General features: G+C 41.5%; 1 protein-coding gene across 1 annotated transcript; it reads right to left on the minus strand.

The window, feature by feature from the left end:
• Window positions 1-5,659: 5,659 nt before the first annotated feature.
• On the minus strand, window positions 5,660-21,620 carry LOC111608885. The gene is made up of 5 exons (XM_023335384.1): window positions 21,418-21,620; window positions 21,007-21,325; window positions 16,732-16,775; window positions 6,233-6,532; window positions 5,660-6,142 (listed from the first exon to the last, which is right to left on the minus strand). The coding sequence occupies exons 1-5, from the start codon at window positions 21,590-21,592 to the stop codon at window positions 5,997-5,999; spliced, it is 984 nt and encodes a 327-aa protein (XP_023191152.1). The 5' UTR covers window positions 21,593-21,620; the 3' UTR covers window positions 5,660-5,996.
• Between the last annotated feature and the right edge of the window lie 3,866 nt (window positions 21,621-25,486).

The raw sequence follows: 25,486 nt of genomic DNA on the forward strand, positions 1-25,486 counted from the left end.
GTCCTGAAAAATAATAAATATCCAGAGTCCAGTAGTAGTAATGTGTGCCTAATAAAGTGGCCAGTTATTGTGAACCAGGATTCAGTGGCTGTCGCTGTGAAATGTCACTTTGATCATCACTTATTAATAACTATTGATTTTCCCAAGATAATAAATTACAACATCTGATTTTTAGCAGCTAACCAAACCTGTTAAATGTTTTTAGAAGTTTAATTATTAATATTTATATTATTTCTCATTTTGCAGCAGTTTGTCTCTCTGACAGTAAGAACAGATAATAAACTGAAGATATTGTTACTGAAATATGAGAAACAAAAACACAACCTGCTGCTGGCAGCATTGTTTACTTCTGCTGGAGGTCAGACTGATAAAAGCAAATGATTTGTCAATTTACCGCCCCCTGCTGGACCGGAGCAGATTACAGGCCTTTAGTGGGAAAAACTTCTTAATATCTCAAATATAAATTGTGATTTTCTCCAAATATGTTTTTCATTCTAAAGTTCCCAAACATTCCTGTTTTAACTCAGCAATCTAATAAAGATCAAGGACTGGTTATCCTGAGGCCTCCAGGTGATATTTGCTGCAATTCAAATTGTTTTAGAAAATTAAAAACCTTAAAAAATACAAATAAAAAAACTCAACACAAAGTTACAAATCTGTATAATTTATTTTCAGCACATTATTTCCATAAAGCAGATTATGACCCAGTTCTCAGAGACAAACAGGTTATTTGATCTGAGTGAGCAGAACCGAGTCGTTGAGGCAGAACCAGAACCAGAACCAGAACCAGAAGATTTTACTGAACTCATTTATCTCAACCTTTAACCCGAGGAAACAGTGAGACTGAACAACTTCAAGTGAAAAACACTCAATTATAGTTTTTATTTACAGATAGCAGGAGCAATACTACGGTCTAGTCAAAGTAAAGACTCTCATTAAAAAAGTTAAAGTTAGAGGAGGAAGGATACAAATCTTCTAGAGTCAATAGAACTTCTTAATTATTCCTTCATTGTAATTTTTCATCTTTTAATAGTTAGAGAGTAAAATATTTATCAGTTTAACAGAAAATGAACCCAAATGTTTTGGATATTATTATATTTCATATTAAATAAAATCCCTTCCTGTGAGTTTTTAATATTTTTAATCTGGACTTAATTTAAACGGTTCTGTGTCGGTATTAACCGGATCGCTGCTCTCAAGTTAGCATGAAGACAAAACTAACATTACAGAGTTTATTAAAGGAATTAAATACTCAGCATTTATGATGTAATTAATGAAGTTTAGTGTAATAAGTAATTTATTTGAGCTTCCTATGACAGACCATGCAGCTTGGTGTCATAAAGAAAAAACTACATTTGACTAAAAAATGGAACAGAAATAGAAAACTGTTCTGTTGATTAATGGAGTCAGAAAACGTGACGCTGCAAATGTTTCCTCCTTCATTCATAAACATATTTTTGGTTCTTTTCACAGAGACAGCCGGCGCCAGCTGGTTCTGACCAGACGGCTGCTCACCAGAAACTATCTTATTATAAACATGAAGAATATAATAAGTTTATAATAAGATAGTTTATAGCGTAATGGTGCTGATTAGCCTTATACAGTCGTACTGATCCCAGTAAATATTCTAGTTTATCTTATAAAACTGTGAATCACGTTCAAGCTGCATATGTTTTGTTTCCTCTTTTAGAGATGCAACGTGCATTGTGGTTAGGGCATTCCCTCCATCCATCCATCCATCCATCTTCTTCCGCTTATCCGAGGTCGGGTCGCGGGGGTAGCAGCTTCAGAAGGGAGGCCCAGACTTCCCTCTCCCCGGCCACTTCTTCCAGCTCCTCCGGGGGAATCCCGAGGCGTTCCCAGGCCAGCCGAGAGACATAGTCCCTCCAGCGTGTCCTGGGTCTTCCCCGGGGTCTCCTCCCGGTGGGACGTGCCCGGAACACCTCACCAGGGAGGCGTCCAGGAGGCATCCTGACCAGATGCCCGAGCCACCTCAACTGGCTCCTCTCGATGTGAAGGAGTAGCGGCTCTACTCTGAGTCCCTCCCGGATGACTGAGCTTCTCACCCTATCTCTAAGGGAGAGCCCAGCCACCCTACGGAGAAAACCCATTTCGGCCGCTTGTATCCGCGATCTCGTTCTTTCGGTCATGACCCAAAGCTCATGACCATAGATGAGGGTGGGAACGTAGATCGACCGGTAAATCGAGAGCTTCGCTTTTTGGCTCAGCTCTCTCTTCACCACGACGGACCGGTACAGCGCCCGCTTGACGGCAGACTCTGCGCCAATCCGCCTGTCGACCTCCCGCTCCCTTCTTCCCCCATTCGTGCACAAGATCCCGAGATACTTGAACTCCTCCACTTGGGGCAGGACACCCCCCTGACCCGGAGAAGGCACTCTACCCTTTTCCGGCTCAAGACCATGGCCTCAGATTTGGAGGCACTGATCCCCATCCCAGCCGCTTCACACTTGGCTGCGAACCGCTCCAGCGAGAGCTGCAGATCATGACCTGATGAAGCCAGAAGGACCACATCGTCTGCGAAAAGCAGAGATGAGATCCTAAGGCCACCAAATCGGATCCCCTCAACACCTTGGCTGGTCTAGAGATTCTGTCCATAAAAGTAATGAATAGAATCGGTGACAAAGGGCAGCCCTGGCGGAGTCCATCTCTCACCGGAAACGAGCCCGACTTACTGCCGGCAATGCGGACCAGACTCTGACACCGGTCATACAGGGACCTGACAGCCCGTATCAAAGGGCCCGGTACCCCATACTCCCGGAGAACCCCCCACAGGGCTCCCCGAGGGACACGGTCGAACGCCTTCTCCAAGTCCACAAAACCCATATAGACTGGTTGGGCGAACTCCCAGAACCCTCCAGGACCCTGCCGAGGGTGTAGAGCTGGTCCAGTGTTCCACGACCAGGACGAAAACCACACTGCTCTTCCTGAATCCGAGGTTCGACTATCTGACGGACCCTCCTCTCCAGGACCCCTGAATAGACCTTGCCAGGGAGGCTTAACAGTGTGACCCCTCTATAATTGGAGCACCCCTTTTTGAACAGGGGGACCACCACCCCAGTCTGCCAATCCAGGGGAACTGCCCCCGATGTCCATGCGATATTGCAGAGTCGCGTCAGCCAACACAACCCTACAACATCCAGAGCCTTAAGGAACTCCGGGCGGATCTCATCCACCCCCGAGCCTTGCCACCGAGGAGCTTTTTAACCACCTCGGCGACCTCGTCCCCAGAGATTGGAGAGCCCAACCCAGAGTCCCCCAGCTCAGCTTCTTCAATGGAAGGCATGTTGGTGGGATTGAGGAGGTCTTCGAAGTATTCTGCCCACCGGCCACAACGTCCCGAGTAGAGGTCAGCAGCACACCATCCCCACTATAAACAGTGTTGGTGCCGTACTGCTTCCCCCCCCTGAGACGCCGGATGGTGGACCAGAATCGCCTCGAAGCCGTGCGGAAGTCTTTCTCCATGGCCTCTCCAAACTCCTCCCACGCCCGAGTTTTTGCCTCAGCAACCGCCCGAGCTGCATGCCGCTTCGCCCGCCGGTACCCATCAGCTGCTTCCGGAGTCCCACAGGCCAAAAAGGCCCGATAGGACTCCTTCTTCAGCCTGACGGCATCCCTCACCGAAGGTGTCCACCAACGGGTTCGAGGGTTGCCGCCGCGACAGGCACCGACAGCCTTGCGGCCACAGCTCCGGTCGGCCGCCTCGACAATGGAGGCACGGAACACGGTCCACTCAGACTCCATGTCCCCCACCTCCCCCGGGACGTGTTCGAAGTTTTGCCGGAGATGGGAGTTAAAGCTCCGTCTCACAGGGGATTCCGCCAGACGTTCCCAGCAGACCCTCACAACACGTTTGGGCCTGCCAGGTCTGACCGGCTTTCTCCCCCACCACCGGAGCCAACTCACCACCAGGTAGTGGTCAGTGGACAGCTCCGCACCTCTCTTCACCCGAGTGTCCAAGACATACGGCCGCAGATCCAATGAAACGATGACAAAGTCGATCATCGAACTGTGGCCTAGGGTGTCCTGGTGCCAAGTGCACATATGGACACCCTTATGCTTGAACATGGTGTTCGTTATGGACAATCCATGACGAGCCCAGAAGTCCTGCAACAGAACACCGCTCGAGTTCAGGTCGGGCGGGCCGTTCCTCCCAACCACGCCCCTCCAGGTCTCACTGTCATTGCCCACGTGAGCGTTGAAGTCCCCCAGCAGAACAAGGGAGTACCCAGGAGGGGCACTCTCCAGTACCCCCTCTAAGGACTCCAAAAAGGGTGGGTAATCTGAATTGTCGTTCGGCCTGTAAGCACAAACGACAGTCAGAACCCGTCCCCCCACCCGTAGGCGGAGGGATGCTACCCTCTCGTTCACCGGGGTAAACCCCAACATACAGGCGCCGAGATGGGGAGCAACAAGTATGCCCACTCCTGCCCGACGCCTCTCACCTTGGGCAACTCCAGAGCGGAAGTATGTCCAGCCCCTCTCAAGGAGGCTGGTTCCAGAACCAGAGCCATGCGTCGAGGTGAGACCGACTATTTCTAGCCGGAACCTCTCTACCTCACGCACTAGTTCCGGCTCCTTCCCCACCAGAGAGGTGACATTACACGTCCCAAGAGCCAGCTTTTGCAACCGAGGATCGGACCACCAGGGTCCCCTCCCTTGGCCGCCACCCATCACACAGTGCACCCGACCCCTTTGGCCTCTCTCACGGGTGGTGGGCCCATGGGAGGAGGGACCCATGTTTCCTCTTTTAGAGATGCAACGTGCATTGTGGGTAGGGCATTCCCTGTTTCAATAAAAAGAGAAGGCTCGGCAAGACGTGTTTTCAGAGCGGGAAGAGATTGTAACTGGAGTACATCTCTGTTCGTTCTCCTCCTGAGTAAAATGAATCTCTTGTTAACTGGTGCAGAGCAGACCTGGTCACATTCATTAGAGCCTGACTGATGTGATTCACTGTGATCAGAGCTGATTGCTGAGCTGTGAGTTCAGCTCTGAGCTGTTTCTCTCTCAGATGAAGAAACAGGTGCTTCCTGAACGATTGTTTCAGTCGATGCTTGTAACTGTCATTGTGTTATTAAGGTGAGAAGCCACAGCTAACGGTGTGGAGGCTGCAGAGCACAAACCCACACAGCTGCAGGAACCAAGTCTGATTGGCTGCCAGCAGTTTGGTCGGTTCTAATAACCACTGAGAACAGATTCATATCTGCTGCTCTACAAACTCATCATCTGCTCCGTCTCTGTGGTTTGGTTCTGCTTCCTGGAAACATTTTCATTGTGTTTATTTAGATCAACATCAGAGCTGATAGACGGTAAAGTGAATCATCTCGGTCCAGTTAGACGACCTCCTTTAATTCTCACTGATCTGCTGCTGATGAAATATTTCATGGCTCCTGATGAACTCAGGAGCCTCATGGAGCCACATTCACACTTCAGGCCCGACTCATCAAACCTCTGGACGTTTCAGCAGCTGGAGCTTCACAGGAAACATTTAGTAGAAAATAGAAAACAGATTTATTCTTTCAGCGTCGCAGGATTTATTCAGAGCAAAAACAAAATGCATATTTAATCAATTACTGTAGATAAAACATTTGGACAAAATCAGAGTTTTTAAATCTTTACAACACAAATTTGACAGAAATAATTTTAAACAACATGAATAGAAATGTTTTCTCAAAGCTTATTATTTCTTCTTCATGAGTCAGTTTCAGCATAAATGTTTAGAATAATAATAAAATACTTTTAAAAAACTAAACTTTTATATAAGTCAATGATGTTAAATCTGCTGGAACTGATTTAGTTTCCTTCACAGCAGATCGTTCTGATGTCTGATTGGCTGAGAATATCTGACTTTATTAAAGCAAAGAAGCTGCAGAACTAATTAAAATGAAGCTAAAGTTGAATAAATGATTTTCAGTGATTAATAATAAAATCCTGAGTTCACGCAGCCTGGCAGGAGAAGCAGCAGCAGCAGCAGAGATTCATCTGGGGGCCGGGCCCTTGTTCCTGAGGACCATCAGCAGAGAGAGGCCACTGCAGTACACCAGACTCTTCACTATCAGCACTGAGTAGAGCAGGCAGAGCAGCTTCACCCGGTTCAGGATCATCAGGATCCAGGGACAAACCTCTGGAACAGAACAGGAGGAAAATGTTGCAGTGAATCATCCTCTGTCCTCTGCTCCACCTGAGCCTCCACCTGGTCTCCCAGCTTCATCACCTTGTGTTGTAGGGGCCTCCACTGGGCCCCCCTCATGCTGCACAGAGCAGCGGTATCTAGATGTGCTGAGAAGATCCCGGTCCACCAGTAAGATGGAGGCGGTGCGGTTCGGCTCTCTGAGCTCCAGCTGCTCTTCAGAGGTCAGATCTTTCTCTCCATCGTCCTCCAGTGTTTTCCAGGTGAACTTGACCTCAGGAGGAAACATGCCTGAGGCCAGACACAGCAGGAAGCCCCTCCTGCCCCGCCGGGCGCTGGATGCTGCTGGGTACACGCTCACCATGGGCTTCACTACCGGATCACCTGGAGGTTGGCAGCAGAAACAAGCAGACAGACACACATCCAGCCAGTCAGCAGCAGAAACTCTCATCACAGTTTAATACGTTATGTTAGAAACACTAAGAAACTTTTCCACATGATTCAGAGTTTAGACTCCAAGGATCAGCTGCTGCAGACGATCCAGAGATTCAACTGGAATCAGTTCATTACCAGAGAAACGACCAGAGTGGCTCTGATTGATTGTCTCATTTATTCTGTTTAAAAGCAACAGATTTTTATTTTTTTATTTTTTTATATTTATTTATGATTTTCAAGAATAAACAGGCAAATTAGAGGACAAAACAACAAGGATAAAAAAAAAAAAAAAAACTAACCAGAATCATCAAAACAAAAATCCACAGAACAGAACAATCAAAACACTGTCAGCTAACAAAGGGTCTGATAAGAGGATAAAATGCACATCAGATTGTAGAGTGTTATCGAGCATGAGACAGAGTCCAAGCGAGTAAGAGACATTTCTGAGGACATTGAAACAAACAGCCCACCATGGAATATGGAATAACAAGAAAAGATGAACACAAGTTATAATCACAATAAACATGACGAAACGGTAAATGAGTAAAATAAATTATTAGAAAATACAGGACCAGATGTAAACGACAGTTATTTTAGCCTATTATTTTGCATGTATCTATTGAAAGGACCCCACACATCCAGGAACTTCTGATGATTGTCAGACAAAGAGTATCGAATCTCCTCAAGATAGATACAGGACACCATATCATTAAGCCATTTCTTAAAACAAGGTGGGGTAGAGGATTTCCATTCCCGTAGAATAACCCGCTTTGCTACCACTAAACCAAACATTAGAGACTGTTGTAGGGACATGGGAAGAGCAAGAGAGGATTTAGAGCAACCCAAAATGATCAAATGCCTATCCGGACATAGAGGCTTGCCATAAGCATTGCTATAAAATTCAAAAATCTTGCACCAGAAGTCCATTAGTTTAGGACAGGAGCAAAACATGTGACCCAGAGACCCATCATCTAATTTACATTTGTCGCATTTTGGTGAGACGCAGGGGAATAGCCTATTGAGTTTAGTTTTAGAAAAGTGCAGCCGATGGATAACTTTGAATTGAATAAGTTGCAGTCTAGAGTTAATGGAGCAGGTCTTGATTCTTGAAAGAGACAAATCCCATTGCTCATCCGAAATCTCACCAAGTAGATCAGAAGCCCAGGCCTCTTTTATATGCCTAGTAGATGGGGATGAACTGAAAAGATTAACAAACTGAGAAATTAGGTTTTTAGAGGTAGAGGGCTTTCTTATAAGCTCGTAGAAACTATGCTGTGCCGGTAAGGTTTCATAGTGGGGGAGGTGCTGTTTTACAAAGTTCCGAGCTTGCAAGTACCTGAAAAAATGGCTAGAAGGAAGACCAAATTTTGATTGTAGTTGCGTGAAGGAAGCAAAGTGATTATTAATGTATAAATCCTTAACAGCAACTATCCCCTTATTTAACCAGTGCTTAAAAACTACATCCATATTACCTGGCTTAAATGCTGAATTCTGACAAATCGGGGCATAGATGGACAAGCCAGGGAGATTCAATACATTCTTTAACTGCTTCAGAATCCTGAGTGAATTTCTTAGTATAAAATTATCCTTCAGCAACTGAAAGGACAAAGAAGGATTGGAAAACAATACTGCAGCTGAGGAAGAAGAAGTAAGCTCCAATAACGCAAGGTTTTCGTTCAATGGCCATTTGGGTAGTAGCGAGTCAACCACCTCACCCCTCGAACAGAACTGAGTCCAGAAAATCCAGGATCTGGCATTACACGCCCAGTAATAGTATCGAAAAACAGGAAGGCCAAGGCCCCCCTCCGCAGTAGGTTTCTGTAGGTGAGACTTTGATATTCGAGGGTGCTTACCAGCCCAGACAAAAGGGATTTTAATAGAGTCTATCATCTTAAAAAAGGAAGCAGTGAGATAAATGGGTATATTTTGAAAAAGATAGGTAAATTTCGGAAGGAGCACCATCTTGACAACATTGATGCGACCAATCAATGAAAGAGGAAGGTGCCTCCACATGTCAGCCATGGATTTAATTTTGTTGATTAAATCCAAAAAATTATATTTAAAAAGGAGTTTAGGGTCTCTTGTGATATTTATCCCCAGATACTCGAAATGACTAGTGGAAACTTTGAATGGCAGATTGCTAAGAAAAGCAGCGTTCAGACCATTTGAAAGAGGCATAAAAAGACTTTTATCCCAATTAATAGTAAAACCGGAAAGCTTGCCAAATTTATTTATAAGTGTAAGAAGTGGAGAAAGAGAGACTGTAACGTCTGAAAGGGTCAGGATAACATCGTCTGCATACAGGCCAATGGGACTATCTGTAGCATAGTCTGAAATGCCAGTGATCGATGGATGGTTCCTGATGGAAATAGCAAGGGGTTCCATGGCCAATGCAAATAGCAACGGAGAAAGACAACACCCCTGTCTGGTTCCGCGATGCAATAAAAAAGAAGCAGACCTGTCGTGATTAGTCAGAACTGAGGATCTTGGCTGAGCGTAAAGCATTTTTAGTAAAGTCATAAATTTATCGCCAAAGCCAAATTTTTGGAGAACCAAAAACAAATAGTCCCATTCAATTTGGTCGAATGCCTGTTGAGCATCTAATGAAATAACTGCGGAGGCAGGAAGGTTGGACTGGTACATAACACTTAAGAGTCGACGAGTGTTTGAAAAGGAATACCTGTTGGGGTTAAAGCCAGTCTGGTTGGGATGGATCAGATGAGCTATGTGTTTATTTAAACGAGTAGCTAGTACTTTGGCTACTATTTTTTGGTCACCATTTAGTAAGCTTAAAGGACGGTATGAGGCAACATTAGAGCAATCCCTGCCCTTCTTCAGGAGAAGACAGATATGAGCATCATACAAACTCTGGGGAAACACTCCCTCCACCACAGAAGAGTTCACCATACGCAGAAGAAGAGGGGCAACCAGATCCAAATAACATTTATAGAAATCTATTCCAAACCCATCCGGACCACAAGCCTTACCAGGAGATAAAGAGTGTATCGCGGATTTAATTTCTTCAATAGTAAAACTAGAGTCCAGGAGTGCCCTGGCGGATTCATCCAGGACAGGTACATTTAAATTGTTTAGAAAGACTTTAATATCCGTGCTGGTAGCACTACTCTTGGAGGTGTATAAATCACTGTAATAATTGAAAAAGGCATCATTAATGAGTTTAGGATCAGTTAACAGTTGGCCAGAAGGAGAAGTAACTTTATGAATAGCTCTATCTGCCAGTGTGCCTTTTATTTGTCTAGAAAGCAATCTATCAGGTTTGTCCGCCAGTTCAAAATGCTTTTGTTTAAGTTTGCGAATGCAATTACCAACTTGTTCCCCAAGCATGTGGTTATATTCAGATTTTATCTTCAGAATGGCATTAAGTATATTTTCATCATTTGAGTTCTGGTACCTGTCCTCCAAAACAGCCAATTCAGCCTGTATATCTGCAAAACGCTGAGATCTGGCCCTTTTGACCGAAGACTGATAAGAAATAATGTTGCCCCTCAGAACCACCTTAAATGTCTCCCACAAGACTGAATCAGACACATCACCTTTGTCATTAAAAAGAAGGAAATCTGAGATTTTAGCTGAAATGAATTCCTTAAGTGCTTGATCCGAATTGATGGGGGGGATAAATTTCCAGTTGAACGATGGAGCATGAAGATTAAAGTGGATCTGAAGTAAGAGAGGGGCGTGATCTGAAATTAAGATCCCGTGATAGAGAGAACTGACTGTACGTGAAATCAATTTAGAATCAATTAAAAAGTGGTCAATTCTGGTAAAACTACCATGGGAGGGGGAAAAAAATGAGTATTTGCGATCGGAAGGATGCTGAAGCCTCCAGATATCCACTAAGTTTAGTGACTTAATGAGGTTATTTAAAACAGACACTGATTTCAAAGAAGAGGCAACCTTATTGGAGGACCTATCCAACACTGGATCGAGATAACAGTTGAAGTCACCTCCTATAATCATGTCCCTATTATTAAATTGTGCAATAGTATCAAATATCTTGCAGAAAAAGTCGGGGCAGTCACAATTTGGGGCATAAATATTCAAAAGGGCAACAGGGATGGAATTAATTTCGCCAGTGACAAGCACATATCGCCCCCCCCCGGATCTGCAGACATGGAGTTAAAAATAAATGGAATAGACTCGCGGATAAGGATTGCAACCCCTCTAGCCTTGGAAGAAAAATTAGCCTGGTAAACCTGAGACACCCATGAAGATCTCAGCCGTCTCTGCTCAGTTGGATGAATATGAGTCTCCTGCAGAAAGATAATATCAGATGAAAGTGATTTTAGATGTGAAAACACCTTCGCTCTTTTAAGTGCCTTACCAAGGCCTCTACAGTTCCAGGAAACAAAATTAATAGGACTCATGCTCGACTTAAAAGTGCTATTATCCTGCATTTATCACAACGTAAAAAAAGCAGCTGACAGGGTAAACAAAACAAAACAAAACACAGGCAATTTAACAGCAACAACGCAGAAACAAAACCCCCAAAACTCACCCTTGCCGCAACATGAACAAAGCGGCATATCCCAAAATCTAGAGTGGAGGCTGCCGGGTAACAGAGCAAAGAAAAAAAAAAAAATCACAAGTGGGTAATCTAAACACAACACGCCGTGTTTACCTCCAGAAATTGTATAGATGTTAATATGCACCAAAGCTTAATCGAACTAGCAGACTAACTAGCACAGAAAGATTAACAAAGTCATTTAATATGAGACAGTGAATTGGCAACCCGCTCTGCATCAGTCGGTGAAGTGAAGGATTTCACAGTGTCATTTAAAGACACTTGCAGCTTGGCAGGAAAACGCAGGGAACATGTGGCTCCGGCCTCCACCAGCCTCTTCCTCACGGTGTTGAAAGAACTGGCGCTGCGCTGAAACCTCTGCTGTGTAGTCTGGGAATATGAAAACTTTCTGGCCGTGGTACATCAGAGGGGCTTGCTGTCGACTCAACCGCAGAATATTCATCACGTCGCGGTCATTGTGGACCCTGGCGATGATAATCCGAGGACGTTCATTAGGATGTGGCTTTGGTCTCAGGGCACGATGCGCCCTATCAATTTTAACGGGCTTGGGAAAGCTGTCCTGTCCCAGCAGCTCAGAGATAAATTTTGAGACAAATTCTGCAGGTGGAGCCCCCTCTACACCTTCCTCGAGGCCAACAATCCGAATGTTTTGTCTGCGCGAGCGTCCCTCCAAGTCGTCAACCTTTTTCTTAAGAAGGCCGTTAGCCGCCGCTAGCTCGCCACATGATGACTCCAGGGCCGAAACACGGGCATCGGTAGAGGTTAGAGCCGAGTCCATGTCATCCAAACGGTGCCGGACCTCACTGTGCTCTGTCTGCAGGGTTGTTAAACGAGCTTCAATTGAGTCCAGACGTCCTTCCAGTGATTTCTTGAGAGTATCCACGAGTGTGTAGACTTTAGAAAGATCATCTTTGTGGCTATTGACGGCGGCTAGTATAGTCTCGTTGCTAACAGCGGAGCAGTCGACTTCTGGGCTTCGTCTTTCCTAGGCATGATGTGAAATGCCAAAACTAAAATAGACTGAAGAGACGGGTGCTAGCTACTCACTCGGTGAAAAAAATAATATCTTTGGTGCAGTGAATAAGTTTTAAATGAAGGCAGTGACACGGAGCTCTGCAAAACACGTCTACTCCATTACTGCACACTAGCGCCCCCCCACAGATTTTTATTAGAACTGAAAATTTATATGTTTTAAATCCCATTTTAAACTTTACAGAAATTCATCTGCTGGTTAGAAGTGCTGGAGTTAGTCCATTGTGACATATACCTATTCAGTCTAGAGATAGGCCAACTGGCCTGAAGGAATTTCTCTAGCAGGTGCTTTTGTTCAGTAAATAGGGCCATTACCTTATCAGTACCCTGGTAATGGCCTCAACGCATCTCACAGTTGCACAATTGTTCCTTAGACTTCGACTTCGACTTCGACTGACTTTGTTGTCATTTTCAATGCACAGGGTGAATACAGAACGAAATTTCGTTGCATACGGCTCAGGATAATGTTTGAAGTTACAATGTTGTGAGTAAAATAAAATACAGTATAAAATATGAATATAAATCTAAATATAAAATATAAAGTGCAGGACTGACAGTAAAATAGAAGTTATTTAGCTCTGTACATGTGCAAGGTATAAAGTGGAGACCAGTTTTTGAGTGCAGTCCAGTTAAGAGTTCAGCAGTCTGATGGCAAGTGGGAAAAAGCTGTTTTGGAACCAGGTGGACCTGCACCGGATGCTGCAGAACCTCTTTCCAGAGGGCAGCAGGGAGAACAGTCCATGGTGGGGGTGTGAGGGGTCACTGATGATGTTTCGGCCTCAGGACACGCATCCTGCATCGATGGTTGACCTGACACTTCGCCCTTTTGCCTGAGCTGGGTGTGGAAGGTTGTTGCCGAAGCAGTTTCTCCTTGTGTGCCTTCTTCTCACTCACATGAGAGTTACCGAACTCTTTTGCAAGCTCAACCAGGAAGTCCACCCGTCTCTCCCGCACCCCAATGCATGCCTGATAAATGTTTCCATGTTTGCCAGGTTTGCTGACCAGCTGTCACATAGTGATGGAACCTTGGTCACCCCCCGCAAGATAATGACTGAAATAAATGCCATTAGTTCTTGTGAACTAAATAGGTGAAGCAGTCACCTATTTATCCTCCACAGCACAAAAGGCTGCATGCAAATTTGCATGTGCTAAGTCTCCCAGATTTCTTTTGCTTACCCTTTTTGCATGATTTTTTTGAGGTGGATCAACACAATTAATTTGGTTAGTTTATTTCTAAACTGTCATTTTAAACCCTCTTAGCTTTATTTCAAAGAGAAACATTACTAATTTCTTTTAGAAAAACCTTTGCATATTTCTTGAAACAGATTGTATGTTTTGCAAACTCTATGTACATTTGGCAAAATGACCTGGATAATGCAGCACAACATCATGGATCAGCTGCAAAAGGTCACATCTCTCCAAAAACACTTCATGTATGCTTCAAAACTAAACTGAAGAGCACTACCTACAGGAGACCTGATCTCCTGCTGGTATCATAGATACCCACCCCCAACATGGACTATTCACATTCCTACCTTCTGGCCTGACGGTCAACGGCCACATTTACAATTGAAGAACGGATGCTAATTTGAGCCATCAGAGTCGTCAGTTTGGACTCAGGGCCTTTTGGCCCTGTATCGGTAAGTCTGGGGAGAAATCAAAAACCTAGCACTCCTAGTGTAACGAGATTTTAACTGTTTATTTGTAATAATTCAGTTTATTTATTTATTTAGCTCCAATTCACACCAAATGAAGACACTTTATAAAAATATCATTTTAATTCCATCATATATATTCCAGTTGATCCTGGTTACCAACAGTTCAGTAAACTCCATTAATCATTCAAAGTAGATTAAACGTTTCTATGGAAACCGGCAGATCGATTGATTGTTTTATAGATTTATCAGCTCAGATGAAGTTTTTCAGTCAAACTGATTTAGTTTCCTCTACTTCCTGTCTTCACTCTGGGGCCCCGCAGGGCCCCATGTTGGGCTCCTGCTTTCCTCTTTGTTTCTCTTTGGTTCTAATTAAAGAAACTTTGGTTTCCTGCCACTCAGTCGTCACGGCGACGGCTCTCCGGCTCCTCGTCTGATTTATTGTTCATCTGACAGAAAGAAACTTTTTACATTTAAACGAGTTAAAAACCAAAATAATGTTTGATGGAAAATCTGAACTATTTCACAGTTTATCAGGCTGAACATTAAATAATATATAAAACTACAGATATTAAACAATTTAAATTATGATACATTTTATGCAAATTATTGGAAGAAACATTTTTATTTTAAATAATTAATATTAAATTAGTTGATTTTCTTGTCACACAGTAACACTAGTTCACTATAAAACTGTTTTCATATATATGATAAAATTTAAACAATTTAATTTTTAAATCTGTAAAGTTTTAGTTGAAATCTAAACTCATAGATTGATGCGACAAAATGTCAAATTTTATATCCAGCTGTAATAAATGTAATAAATATCTTCCACAATTTAACTATATTTACATTTGAACTTTGTAATAATTACAAATTATGTTTCTCATCTCCGAATAATTTATTTTATATTTAAAGAAAATGTAAATGACTGAATGTTGGTCATATTTTTAGTTGGTTTTCCATATTTATAAATAATACATTTAAACATTGGTAACATAAATGTTTCTTAAACATCTTTATGAAACTTTTGAGGTTTTTTAGGTAAAAAAACTTTTAAAAGTTTTCTGAACCTTCCTGTGAATATTTGTAAGATTTTCAATTCTTTACCAGATGAACATTTTTATCCACTTCAGAGATTTTAAAACGTTAAAGATGATAAACACAAAATATCTTTAACCTTCTAAATATTTTATAAAATAATAACTTTTCATTTTCACTTTAAGGAAACCACAGAGTTTTACTTCTTTATTAATGACAGAAACATTTTAAGTTGTAATTTAAAACAGCTGAAGGAAAATAAAAGTTCTTACCAGTTACAAACAGTTTGGTTCCAGAACCAAAGATCCAGTCCACAGTGAGACAGATCCATACAAAAACCCGTCTGATGCTTTTGGTCAGATTATTATTATTTTTTTTTTTTTTTTCTCTCTCAGCTTCATGTAACTCTGAGTTTTAGCAGTCAGTAAATATTGAAAGAATATTTTATAGTAATTATAATTTATAAACAACATTATCAGATATTGCAGTGTGAGAGTCACTGAGAGTTTTCACAAGTTATCCAACATTTAACAGTTTATTTAATAAAGTTGTTCAGAGTTTTTTCTAACATGTTTTTCATGAATTATTGACATTTTTATATTGAATTATCTTCTACAAAGAACCAAATTAGGAGAATATGGGCCTTGGGTTGCAGCCAGATTTGCTGCCCTATCCTCTAAGGAAAAATGATTTTATTTATTAAAATCATAGAATATTAATAGACATCAACAGGTTTTCCTACATCAGCAGGTTTGAACTGATTTAATATTTTTTCTACCCAATAACTCCATGTTGTTTCTAAATAAATCAACATAATTTTCAAATACTTAGATGTTGTTTATATCCACAAAATTCCTAAATATTAAAACTCACAGGGTTTGGGGCGATGAGTTTTATATGATAATGTTTAAAACACAAATTCATTAAAAACAGACAAGAAAAATCTGTGGCCCCAAAACATGTGAGCCCTGGGCTACTGCCACGATCCGCCTTTTATATAGTCGCTGTTTCTAGTAATAAAAATTACATTTAAATCCTGAAACAGCAAAAAGTGAGATTAAACAATAAAACCAGTAAATGTTGATTCTTACCAGTTACAAACAGTTTGGTTCCGGATCCAAAGAGAAATTCTCTACACAGTGAGAAACTCTGATACAAAAACCCATCAGCTGTTTTCTGCTTTTATTATCTCAGTTTTTTCTCTTTCAGCTTCATGTAACTCTGAGCTTTATCATTTAGTAAATGTATAAATAATATTTTACAATAATTAAACTTTTATCAACAATATTAGTAGATATTACAGAGTTAGAGTTACTGAGTGTGTTCAGATATTATTGTCTAATGTTTGTTAAAATACTAAATTTATTTTATAAAGTTGTCCTTGAACAAGTTTCTCATGAATCATTTATATTTTTATAATTAATTATCAACTAATGATAAAATCTAACATGTAAATCCTGAAGCAGCAGAAAGTGACTCTAAACCCATTCTAACTTCTCCAGTAAACCCAGTAAGTTTTGGTTCTTACCGGTTCCATCCAGTCTGGTTCCAGAACCAAAGATCCATTCATCCCACAGTGAGACAGACTGATACAAAAACCCATCAGCTGCTTTCTGCTTTTATCATATTACATTTTTCTCTGTTTGCTTCATGTAACTCTGAGTTTTAGTCCTAAATAAAATATTAAATTAAGTCTTTCAGTTATTAGACTTAATAATAAAATCCCAGCTTTAGAGTCAGAGAAAGAAAAGATAATCACCTCCAACAGCTGAAAAAAGACATTTAGCTGTTTGTGAATTTTACATCTGTTTTCATAAATGTCCACATTTTATAATACAACTTTCTACTAATGGAAACCAGTAAATGTTGGTTCTTACCAGTTACAAACAGTTTGGTTCCAGAACCAAAGATCCATTCATCCCACAGTGAGACAGACTGATACAAAAACCCATCAGCTGTTTTCTAGTTTTATTATCTCCGTGTTTCTCTGTCAGTTTCAAGTTTTATCAGTTAAAACTGCTACAACTGTCTAATTAATTACTGTAATTAGACAGTAATTACAGTCTAATTACTGTAAAAGACTATTTTACAATAATTAGACTTTTACAGAATATATTGCAGAGTTGCCATCATTCCTCCTCACAGTGAGACAAACTGATACAAAAACCTACCTTACATGTAAGTTTTAGTTTTAGTTTTTGATAAAAGATTAAAGTTTTTCAGAAATTAGTCTATTTATAACAACATCAAACATAATCTCCTCCAATAGTTACAGAAATGAGAACAAAGTTCAGCTTCTTATGAAATTTAAACCTGTTTCATAAAATTAATCATATTTCATTAATGCTTATCTCCACGGATGAAACCCAAAAATGTAAATCCTGAAGCAGCAGAAACACATTAAACCATTTTAACTTCTACAGTAAAACCAGTAAGTTTTGGTTCTTACTTGTAACATCCAGTCTGGCTCCAGAACCAAACGGTACCAGTATCCTCCACAGAAACCAGTCTGCTGCTGAACGGGTCGGCTGAGGGGAACCGGTCCAGATGATGCAGCAGGATCAGATTTCAGCTCCATGATGAGTTTCTCTGATGTTCACATCAACATGGCTGCTGAAGTTGCTGTGAGGTTCTGAGTGGATCCTTGGCAGAACCATCAGAAATGTGCTGTGAAGGTCCAAAGTAGGTCTGAAGGAAGCTCTGCAGACATCATGTCTGAAAGCTCCCATCTCTCCCAGTGGGTCTCCTGGTTTGTTGGGACGTCGTCTTGCTGAAAGTCTTCAGTGTTTCAGTCTGAGCTGCAGCTGCTGAGATCTCCTGAGATCATGAATGCAGCATGGAGGTCTGTGGTTTCCTGGAGGCTGATGGAGTCATGAAGCTCACACTGATCAGGTGGGATGGAGGCAGCAGAGGTCACGACCTTTGACCTGCTGTGAGTCTGCTGATGTTCTTCAGAGGCAGCGGCGGCTCCAGAGTTGCTAAAGGGGAGCAAAGCATTTTACTGAGGTTCTACGACGGATCTTTTTATCCTATAGGATAGGATAGGAGAGGAGAGGAGAGGAGAGGAGAGGAGAGGAGAGGAGAGGAGAGGAGAGGAGAGGAGAGGAGAGGAGAGGAGAGGAGAGGAGAGGAGAGGAGAGGAGAGGAGAGGAGAGGAGAGGAGAGGAGAGGAGAGGAGAGGAGAGGAGAGGAGAGGAGAGGAGAGGAGAGGAGAGGAGAGGAGAGGAGAGGAGAGGAGAGGAGAGGAGAGGAGAGGAGAGGAGAGGAGAGGAGTACAGGTATACAGGTATACAGGTTTACTGTATAAAGTATAAGAATTATTAAATGTAGATTAAAATCACTTAGTTTTTTTGTACAACAGTTAAATTTAAAACATGTAAAGTTGAGTAAACTTTTCACCAAGTTAAAGATTTTAAACTTTAAATGTTGAAAATGTTTCCAGAAGATTTAAAGATGAAAAACTTCAGATCATCCATGAAGAAAAACCAACAAATGTCCTGCTGGTGGCGCTAGAGAAACATCAGGATCTCAGCAGAATATCAGGTTCCTCTGAGAAACTGATGGACAAAATGCTGACCTGAGATCAGTTGAAGATTTAACCTCAGACTGATTAGTGTTTGTCAGGATGATGAAGACGCTGATCTCTTCAATCCAGTAACTCACAACATGAATTAAGATAATAAATGTTGAAATAAATATAATAAAATGATGAAACATTAAAGACTAAAACTCAGAGAGTCTCTGTGTGAGATGGAGGTGAAATTAGTGAACCTGGGCTGTGGTTTACTGCTCTCTATGTCACAAACTGACATCTGATCATCTGGAGGTTTTTGTTCAGGCTGAAGGAATCATTTCTCACTGTGGGAACCAGACTTCCAACAGCCGCAGTAGTAGGAGGCTGAATGATCCAGTTTAACTTTGTTGATCTTCAACGAACTGCTGCTCCGATCTCTCTCAGCTGAGAAATCATCTTGCTGAGGATGATTGTAAGGTTTTGTTGGGCTACCACCACTGGAGATATAGAGAATAGCTCTGAATGTTTCTGTTTCTTTCTTCTGGTACCAGTATATCCAACTACCACACTGATCAGTTCCTCCACAGCTGAAGGAGACGCTCTGCCCGGTTCTCCTGGTCAGAGTTAAATCGTCCTGAACCAGGTGTGTTGCCATGGCAGCCAGCGCTGTAGAGACACAGACAGACAGGTGAAGGTTAGTGTGACAGTGTTTGTTCCAGGTGGGCTTTGTTGGCTCCTGATTGGCTGGAAACACTCACCTGAACCCAGCCAGCACAGAGCAGCAGCTGGGAGGAAAAGCATTGTGTGCAGTGGAGTTTCCTCTGGTGAACCTGGGGAGAAGTGGCGCTCTGATGCAGCTGAGGCCAAACAAGGACGAGCTGAGAGATCAGACCAGGGCCACGTGGTTTCTAGCAGAGGAACCAAAGCTCCCATCAGCCCCTGCAGCCCACAGAGAAGAGGAGGCTGCTGATTGGACCATCAGAGGAAGATGCTGATTGGATCATTAGAGGAAGCTGCTGATTGGACAATCAGAGGAAGATGCTGATTGGACAATCAGAGGAAGATGCTGATTGGATCATCAGAGGAAGATGCTGATTGGACAATCAGAGGAAGCTGCTGATTGGATTATCAGAGGAAGATGCTGATTGGACAATCAGAGGAAGATGCTGATTGGACAATCAGAGGAAGATGCTGATTGGACAATCAGAGGAAGATGCTGATTGGATAATCAGAGGAAGATGCTGATTGGACGCTCCCATGTAAGTGGTTATTGTTTCTGGTAATAATAAATTGCTCCACCACTGAGAAGTGAAATAAATCTTCATCAAAAGTCTGAGGGAACATGGTGGGAAACTTGACTTGTTTATTGTAAAACCTACAGAGAGACGATGAAGAAAACATCTAACTCTGAAGCATCTTCCTTCTCTGAAATCATAAAGAGAAACTCAGATGATACACAGCTCTACATTATGATGTCATCAGGTGAATCTGAACCCAGTGAATCATTGAATTATATGCACAGAAAACAATCAGTTTTAATAATAATGTTCTAAAGCTGGACAGAAACCAAACTAAAGTTATTATCTTCAGACAGAAAGAGTCAAATGAAGGATTATGGCCTTTTGTCTTTCATGTTCAATGTTTCTGTCTGAATGTGTTAAAATGTGTTAATGTTCATCCTACATTTTATTCTGTTAACTGAAGAATTGATTCATGATTAGGAAGCATTGATCATTTATTGTGTTAATAATAAAAGTCTAAATGTCCCAGAGGTTGAAAATCAAATATCAGTCCTGAAATAATCATCAGGTTAAACTGACTGTGGTATTTCTGGAGCTTTAAAGGTTTTTCTGACTGTGAGGATTTAATCTGCCGTCTCTCTGGGGCTGAGGCTGGCATCAAGCCTCCATGTCTCCATCTGGTTGGTCTTTGTCCCCCACCTGACTCTGTTACCCCGAAACAGGAAGAAACAGGAAATTTAATGAGCTACAAATGTTTCAAACTCCTCAAAAGGCTAAGCATGGGTTGGACATCAAAATGATCTTATAAAATGTTAGGTGGCACATAAATTATAACATGTTTTATAAAAGAGTTAGAAAAATCCAGCTGATACTTCATGGATAAAAACTGAGCAAATGCAACGTGAGGAAATTCTATATCTTTGATTTTATTGTAATCAGCCCTTTAATTATGCAGCATGGCTGCTTTAAAGTAATAAATTCTGTTAATTTATAAGATTAACAGAAATTAATCTGTAAATCTTAACAGTCCAGTGGGAATAAAACTAAATCCAGGCTGTTCTCAATATGTTCCTCTGTTTGTAACACGTCCAGATTACAGGAGAGATCTGCCTGAAGACTTTCTGCTGTATGAAATTAATATTGCTTACAATAAATTATTTACGATTCAGGGAGAATCATCACCTTAACTTTAACTTTAAAACGACAGAAACCATAAATTTATCAAGTCTGAAAATAATGAATGAAACCAGAAACCTTCAGAGCTCAGAGAGTCTCTGTGTGAGATGGAGGTGAAATCAGTGAACCTGGGCTGTGGTTTACTGCTCTCTATGTCACAAACTGACATCTGATCATCTGGAGGTTTTTGTTCAGGCTGAAGGAATCATTTCTCACTGTGGGAACCAGACTTCACACAGCCGCAGTAGTAGGAGGCTGAATGATCTTCTCTAACATTTTGAATCTTCAATGAACAGCCGTTCTGAACTTTCTCAGCTGAGAAATCATTTTTCTGAGGATGATTGTACCCGTACCCATTTGCACAGCTACTTTTATGGTAACGAAAAATTATCTTAAATGTTTCAGTTTCTTTCTTCTGGTACCAGTAGACATTAGTACTACCACACTGCCCAGTTTCTCCGCAACTGAAGGAGACGCTCTGCCCGGTTATCCTGGTCAGAGTTAAATCCTGAACCAGCTGTGTTGCCATGGCAGCCATCGCTGTAGAGACACAGACAGACAGGTGAAGGTTAGTGTGACAGTGTTTGTTCCAGGTGGGCTTTGTTGGCTCCTGATTGGCTGGAAACACTCACCTGAACCCAGCCAGCACAGAGCAGCAGCTGGGAGGAAAAGCATTGTGTGCAGTGGAGTTTCCTCTGGTGAACCTGGGGAGAAGTGGCGCTCTGATGCAGCTGAGGCCAAACAAGGACGAGCTGAGAGATCAGACCAGGGCCACGTGGTTTCTAGCAGAGGAACCAAAGCTCCCATCAGCCCCTGCAGCCCACAGAGAAGAGGAGGCTGCTGATTGGACAATCAGAGGAAGATGCTGATTGGATAATCAGAGGAAGCTGCTGATTGGATCATCAGAGGAAGATGCTGATTGGACAATCAGAGGAAGATGCTGATTAGACAATCAGAGGAAGATGCTGATTGGATCATCAGAGGAAGATGCTGATTGGACAATCAGGGGAAGATTCTTTTACTTTCAGTGGCTGAACTGGAATCTGATGGATAAAATCAACCAGCAGGTGGCGCTGTTGGGTTAGATTAGACGTTAGCGACACTGAAATGTTTCTGATTCAGATTTTTATTGACAGTTTCCAGTCTGACCATCACAGCCACACCATCAAACAGACTGGGAACAACCTGCAGGTGGCGCTGTTGCTTTGCTTTAACTAAAGAGTCTCTGCAGAGATCAGAGTGAAATGAGTTCAGGAGGTTCAGGTTACTATTGTTACCTCTGTGGTTTTTTGATCATCACTTATTAATAACTATTGATTTTCCCAAGATAATAAATTACAACATCTGATTTTTAGCAGCTAACCAAACCTGTTAAATGTTTTTAGAAGTTTAATTATTAATATTTATATTATTTCTCATTTTGCAGCAGTTTGTCTCTCTGACAGTAAGAACAGATAATAAACTGAAGATATTGTTACTGAAATATGAGAAACAAAAACACAACCTGCTGCTGGCAGCATTGTTTACTTCTGCTGGAGGTCAGACTGATAAAAGCAAATGATTTGTCAATTTACCGCCCCCTGCTGGACCGGAGCAGATTACAGGCCTTTAGTGGGAAAAACTTCTTAATATCTCAACTATAAATTGTGATTTTCTCCAAATATGTTTTTCATTCTAAAGTTCCCAAACATTCCTGTTTTAACTCAGCAATCTAATAAAGATCAAGGACTGGTTATCCTGAGGCCTCCAGGTGATATTTGCTGCAATTCAAATTGTTTTAGAAAATTAAAAACCTTAAAAAATACAAATAAAAAAACTCAACACAAAGTTACAAATCTGTATAATTTATTTTCAGCACATTATTTCCATAAAGCAGATTATGACCCAGTTCTCAGAGACAAACAGGTTATTTGATCTGAGTGAGCAGAACCGAGTCATTGAGGCGGAACCAGAACCAGAACCAGAACCAGAACCAGAAGATTTTACTGAACTCATTTATCTTAACCTTTAACCTGAGTGTAGTTACAGTGAGACTGAACAACTTCAAGTGAAAAACACTCAATTATAGTTTTTATTTACAGATAGCAGGAGCAATACAACGGTCTAGTCAAAGTAAAGACTCTTTCATTAAAAAAGTTAAAGTTAGAGGAGGAAGGATACAAATCTTCTAGAGTCAATAGAACTTCTTAATTATTCCTTCATTGTAATTCTTCATCTTTTAATAGTTAGAGAGTAAAATATTTATCAGTTTAACAGAAAATGAACCCAAATGTTTTGGATATTATTATATTTCATATTAAATAAAATCCCTTCCTGTGAGTTTTTAATATTTTTAATCTGGATTTAATTTAAACGGTTCTGTGTCGGTATTAACCGGATCGCCGCTCTCAAGTTAGCATGAAGACAAAACTAACATTTCAGAGTTTATTAAAGGAATTAAATACTCAGCATTTATGATGTAATTAATGAAGTTTAGTGTAATAAGTAATTTATTTGAGCTTCCTGTGACAGACCATGCAGCTTGGTGTCATAAAGAAAAAACTACATTTGACTAAAAAATGGAACAGAAATAGAAAACTGTTCTGTTGATTAATGGAGTCAGAAAACGTGACGCTGCAAATGTTTCCTCCTTCATTCATAAACATATTTTTGGTTCTTTTGACAGAGACAGCCGGCGCCAGCTGGTTCTGATCAGACGGCTGCTCACCAGAAACTATCTTATTATAAATATGAAGAATATAATAAGTTTATAATAAGATAGTTTATAGCGTAATGGTGCTGATTAGCCTTATACAGTCGTACTGATCCCAGTAAATATTCTAGTTTATCTTTTAAAACTGTGAATCACGTTGCAGATGCATATGTTTTGTTTCCTCTTTTAGAGATGCAACGTGCATTGTGGGTAGGGCATTCCCTGTTTCAATAAAAAGAGAAAACTCGGCAAGACGTGTTTTCAGAGTGGGAAGAGATTGTAACTGGAGTACATCTCTGTTCGTTCTCCTCCTGAGTTAAATGAATCTCTTGTTAACTGGTGCAGAGCAGACCTGGTCACATGTTCATTAGAGCCTGACTGATGTGATTCACTGTGATCAGAGCTGATTGCTGAGCTGTGAGTTCAGCTCTGAGCTGTTTCTCTCTCAGATGAAGAAACAGGTGCTTCCTGAACGATTGTTTCAGTCGATGCTTGTAACTGTCATTGTGTTATTAAGGTGAGAAGCCACAGCTAACGGTGTGGAGGCTGCAGAGCACAAACCCACACAGCTGCAGGAACCAAGTCTGATTGGCTGCCAGCAGTTTGGTCGGTTCTAATAACCACTGAGAACAGATTCATATCTGCTGCTCTACAAACTCATCATCTGCTCCGTCTCTGTGGTTTGGTTCTGCTTCCTGGAAACATTTTCATTGTGTTTATTTAGATCAACATCAGAGCTGATAGATTATAATGTTAACTGGGTCATTAGTCCAGTTAGACCATCATCATTAATTCTCAGTCTCCTGTTAAATCACTGAATCACTGATCTCAGTTCAATTCAGCTTCTTTATAAAGAACCAATTCACAACAAACACCTTTAAACACAAGTCATTTTAATTCAAACATATTCTAATTATTGATAATTATCAAAAAATGCATCAATGAGTCGTTGATTCGAAGCATTCAGTCCCAGATGAGCAGACAGAGAAGCAGAAATCACTTGTGTCGTCGTCTTTACAGCAATCCTTCATACGGAGTGAGATTCATCGTTCACATGAACAAACTGGAACCTGACGCTGTTTTAATGGCGAAACGGATCAGTCAAAGTACAGAGAGGTGCTGAACTACGATTCTGGTTCCCTGATCTGTCAGCGTTTTAGCAGAGAAGTTCGTTGTCTTCCTGAAAGAAGAGCTTCTCCCTCCACAGTGGGATGATGCCGTCTTTCGGTTTTTTCCAAAATGTTTGCCAATTATCAGTTTCCTGTTTTGAAGACGCCACGTTGACAAGCAGCGGCTGAATGACAGCAAACGGTTAAACATGTCGCCACATCAGGAAGGGACCAGAGAAAACTACAACATTGTTTTGGCAAACTTTCACACTGAAGCAATGCAACTTTAGTGACACTGATTGCTGTAATCATGTGTCAATTTTCCTGTATTTGAACTTTCCTAACCAGACGTTTGTTGCCAGGTAGGATGTAAAGTTGCTCATTCTGGTCCTGGCAAACATTTGATCATGGTCGTGTTTCTCATTCCACGTTTCTGACTACAGACCTGCTGATTCCCAGCAGGTTATCAGTGAAACTTTTACAACAGGACAAGTTGGTGGAGTCCAGTGGGCTGGTTTCCAGGATTGTGGCTCCTGCATACCGTCAGCCAATCAGCCCCAAAGGAAGAAAAAACATAAAACATTATCACTAATGGAGGCAGAGCAGCTAAACATCTGACAGAGAGAGAGAGACAGAGAGAGCTTTGGTCCTTCTGAACTAACTAAGCTACTGATAACTAAACTGTGTGAAACAGAAAAGTTCCTACAAAGTGAAGAAAACACAGAAAATGTGTTTTATTATGCTAATGTTAGAATAACTCATAAACAGTCAGGATGTTAGTTTTTAAAGCAGCTCTGCTGTTTGTTCATGAGTGGAAACAACGACGTCATCGGCGTAGAGTTTGATGTTCTCACTGATTCAGAGCAAAACTGAAGAATCAGACGACAAACAGATGAACCA

The sequence above is a fragment of the Xiphophorus maculatus genome, chromosome 6 (genome assembly GCF_002775205.1).
Source record: "Xiphophorus maculatus strain JP 163 A chromosome 6, X_maculatus-5.0-male, whole genome shotgun sequence".
Classification (NCBI taxonomy): Eukaryota; Metazoa; Chordata; class Actinopteri; order Cyprinodontiformes; family Poeciliidae; genus Xiphophorus; species Xiphophorus maculatus.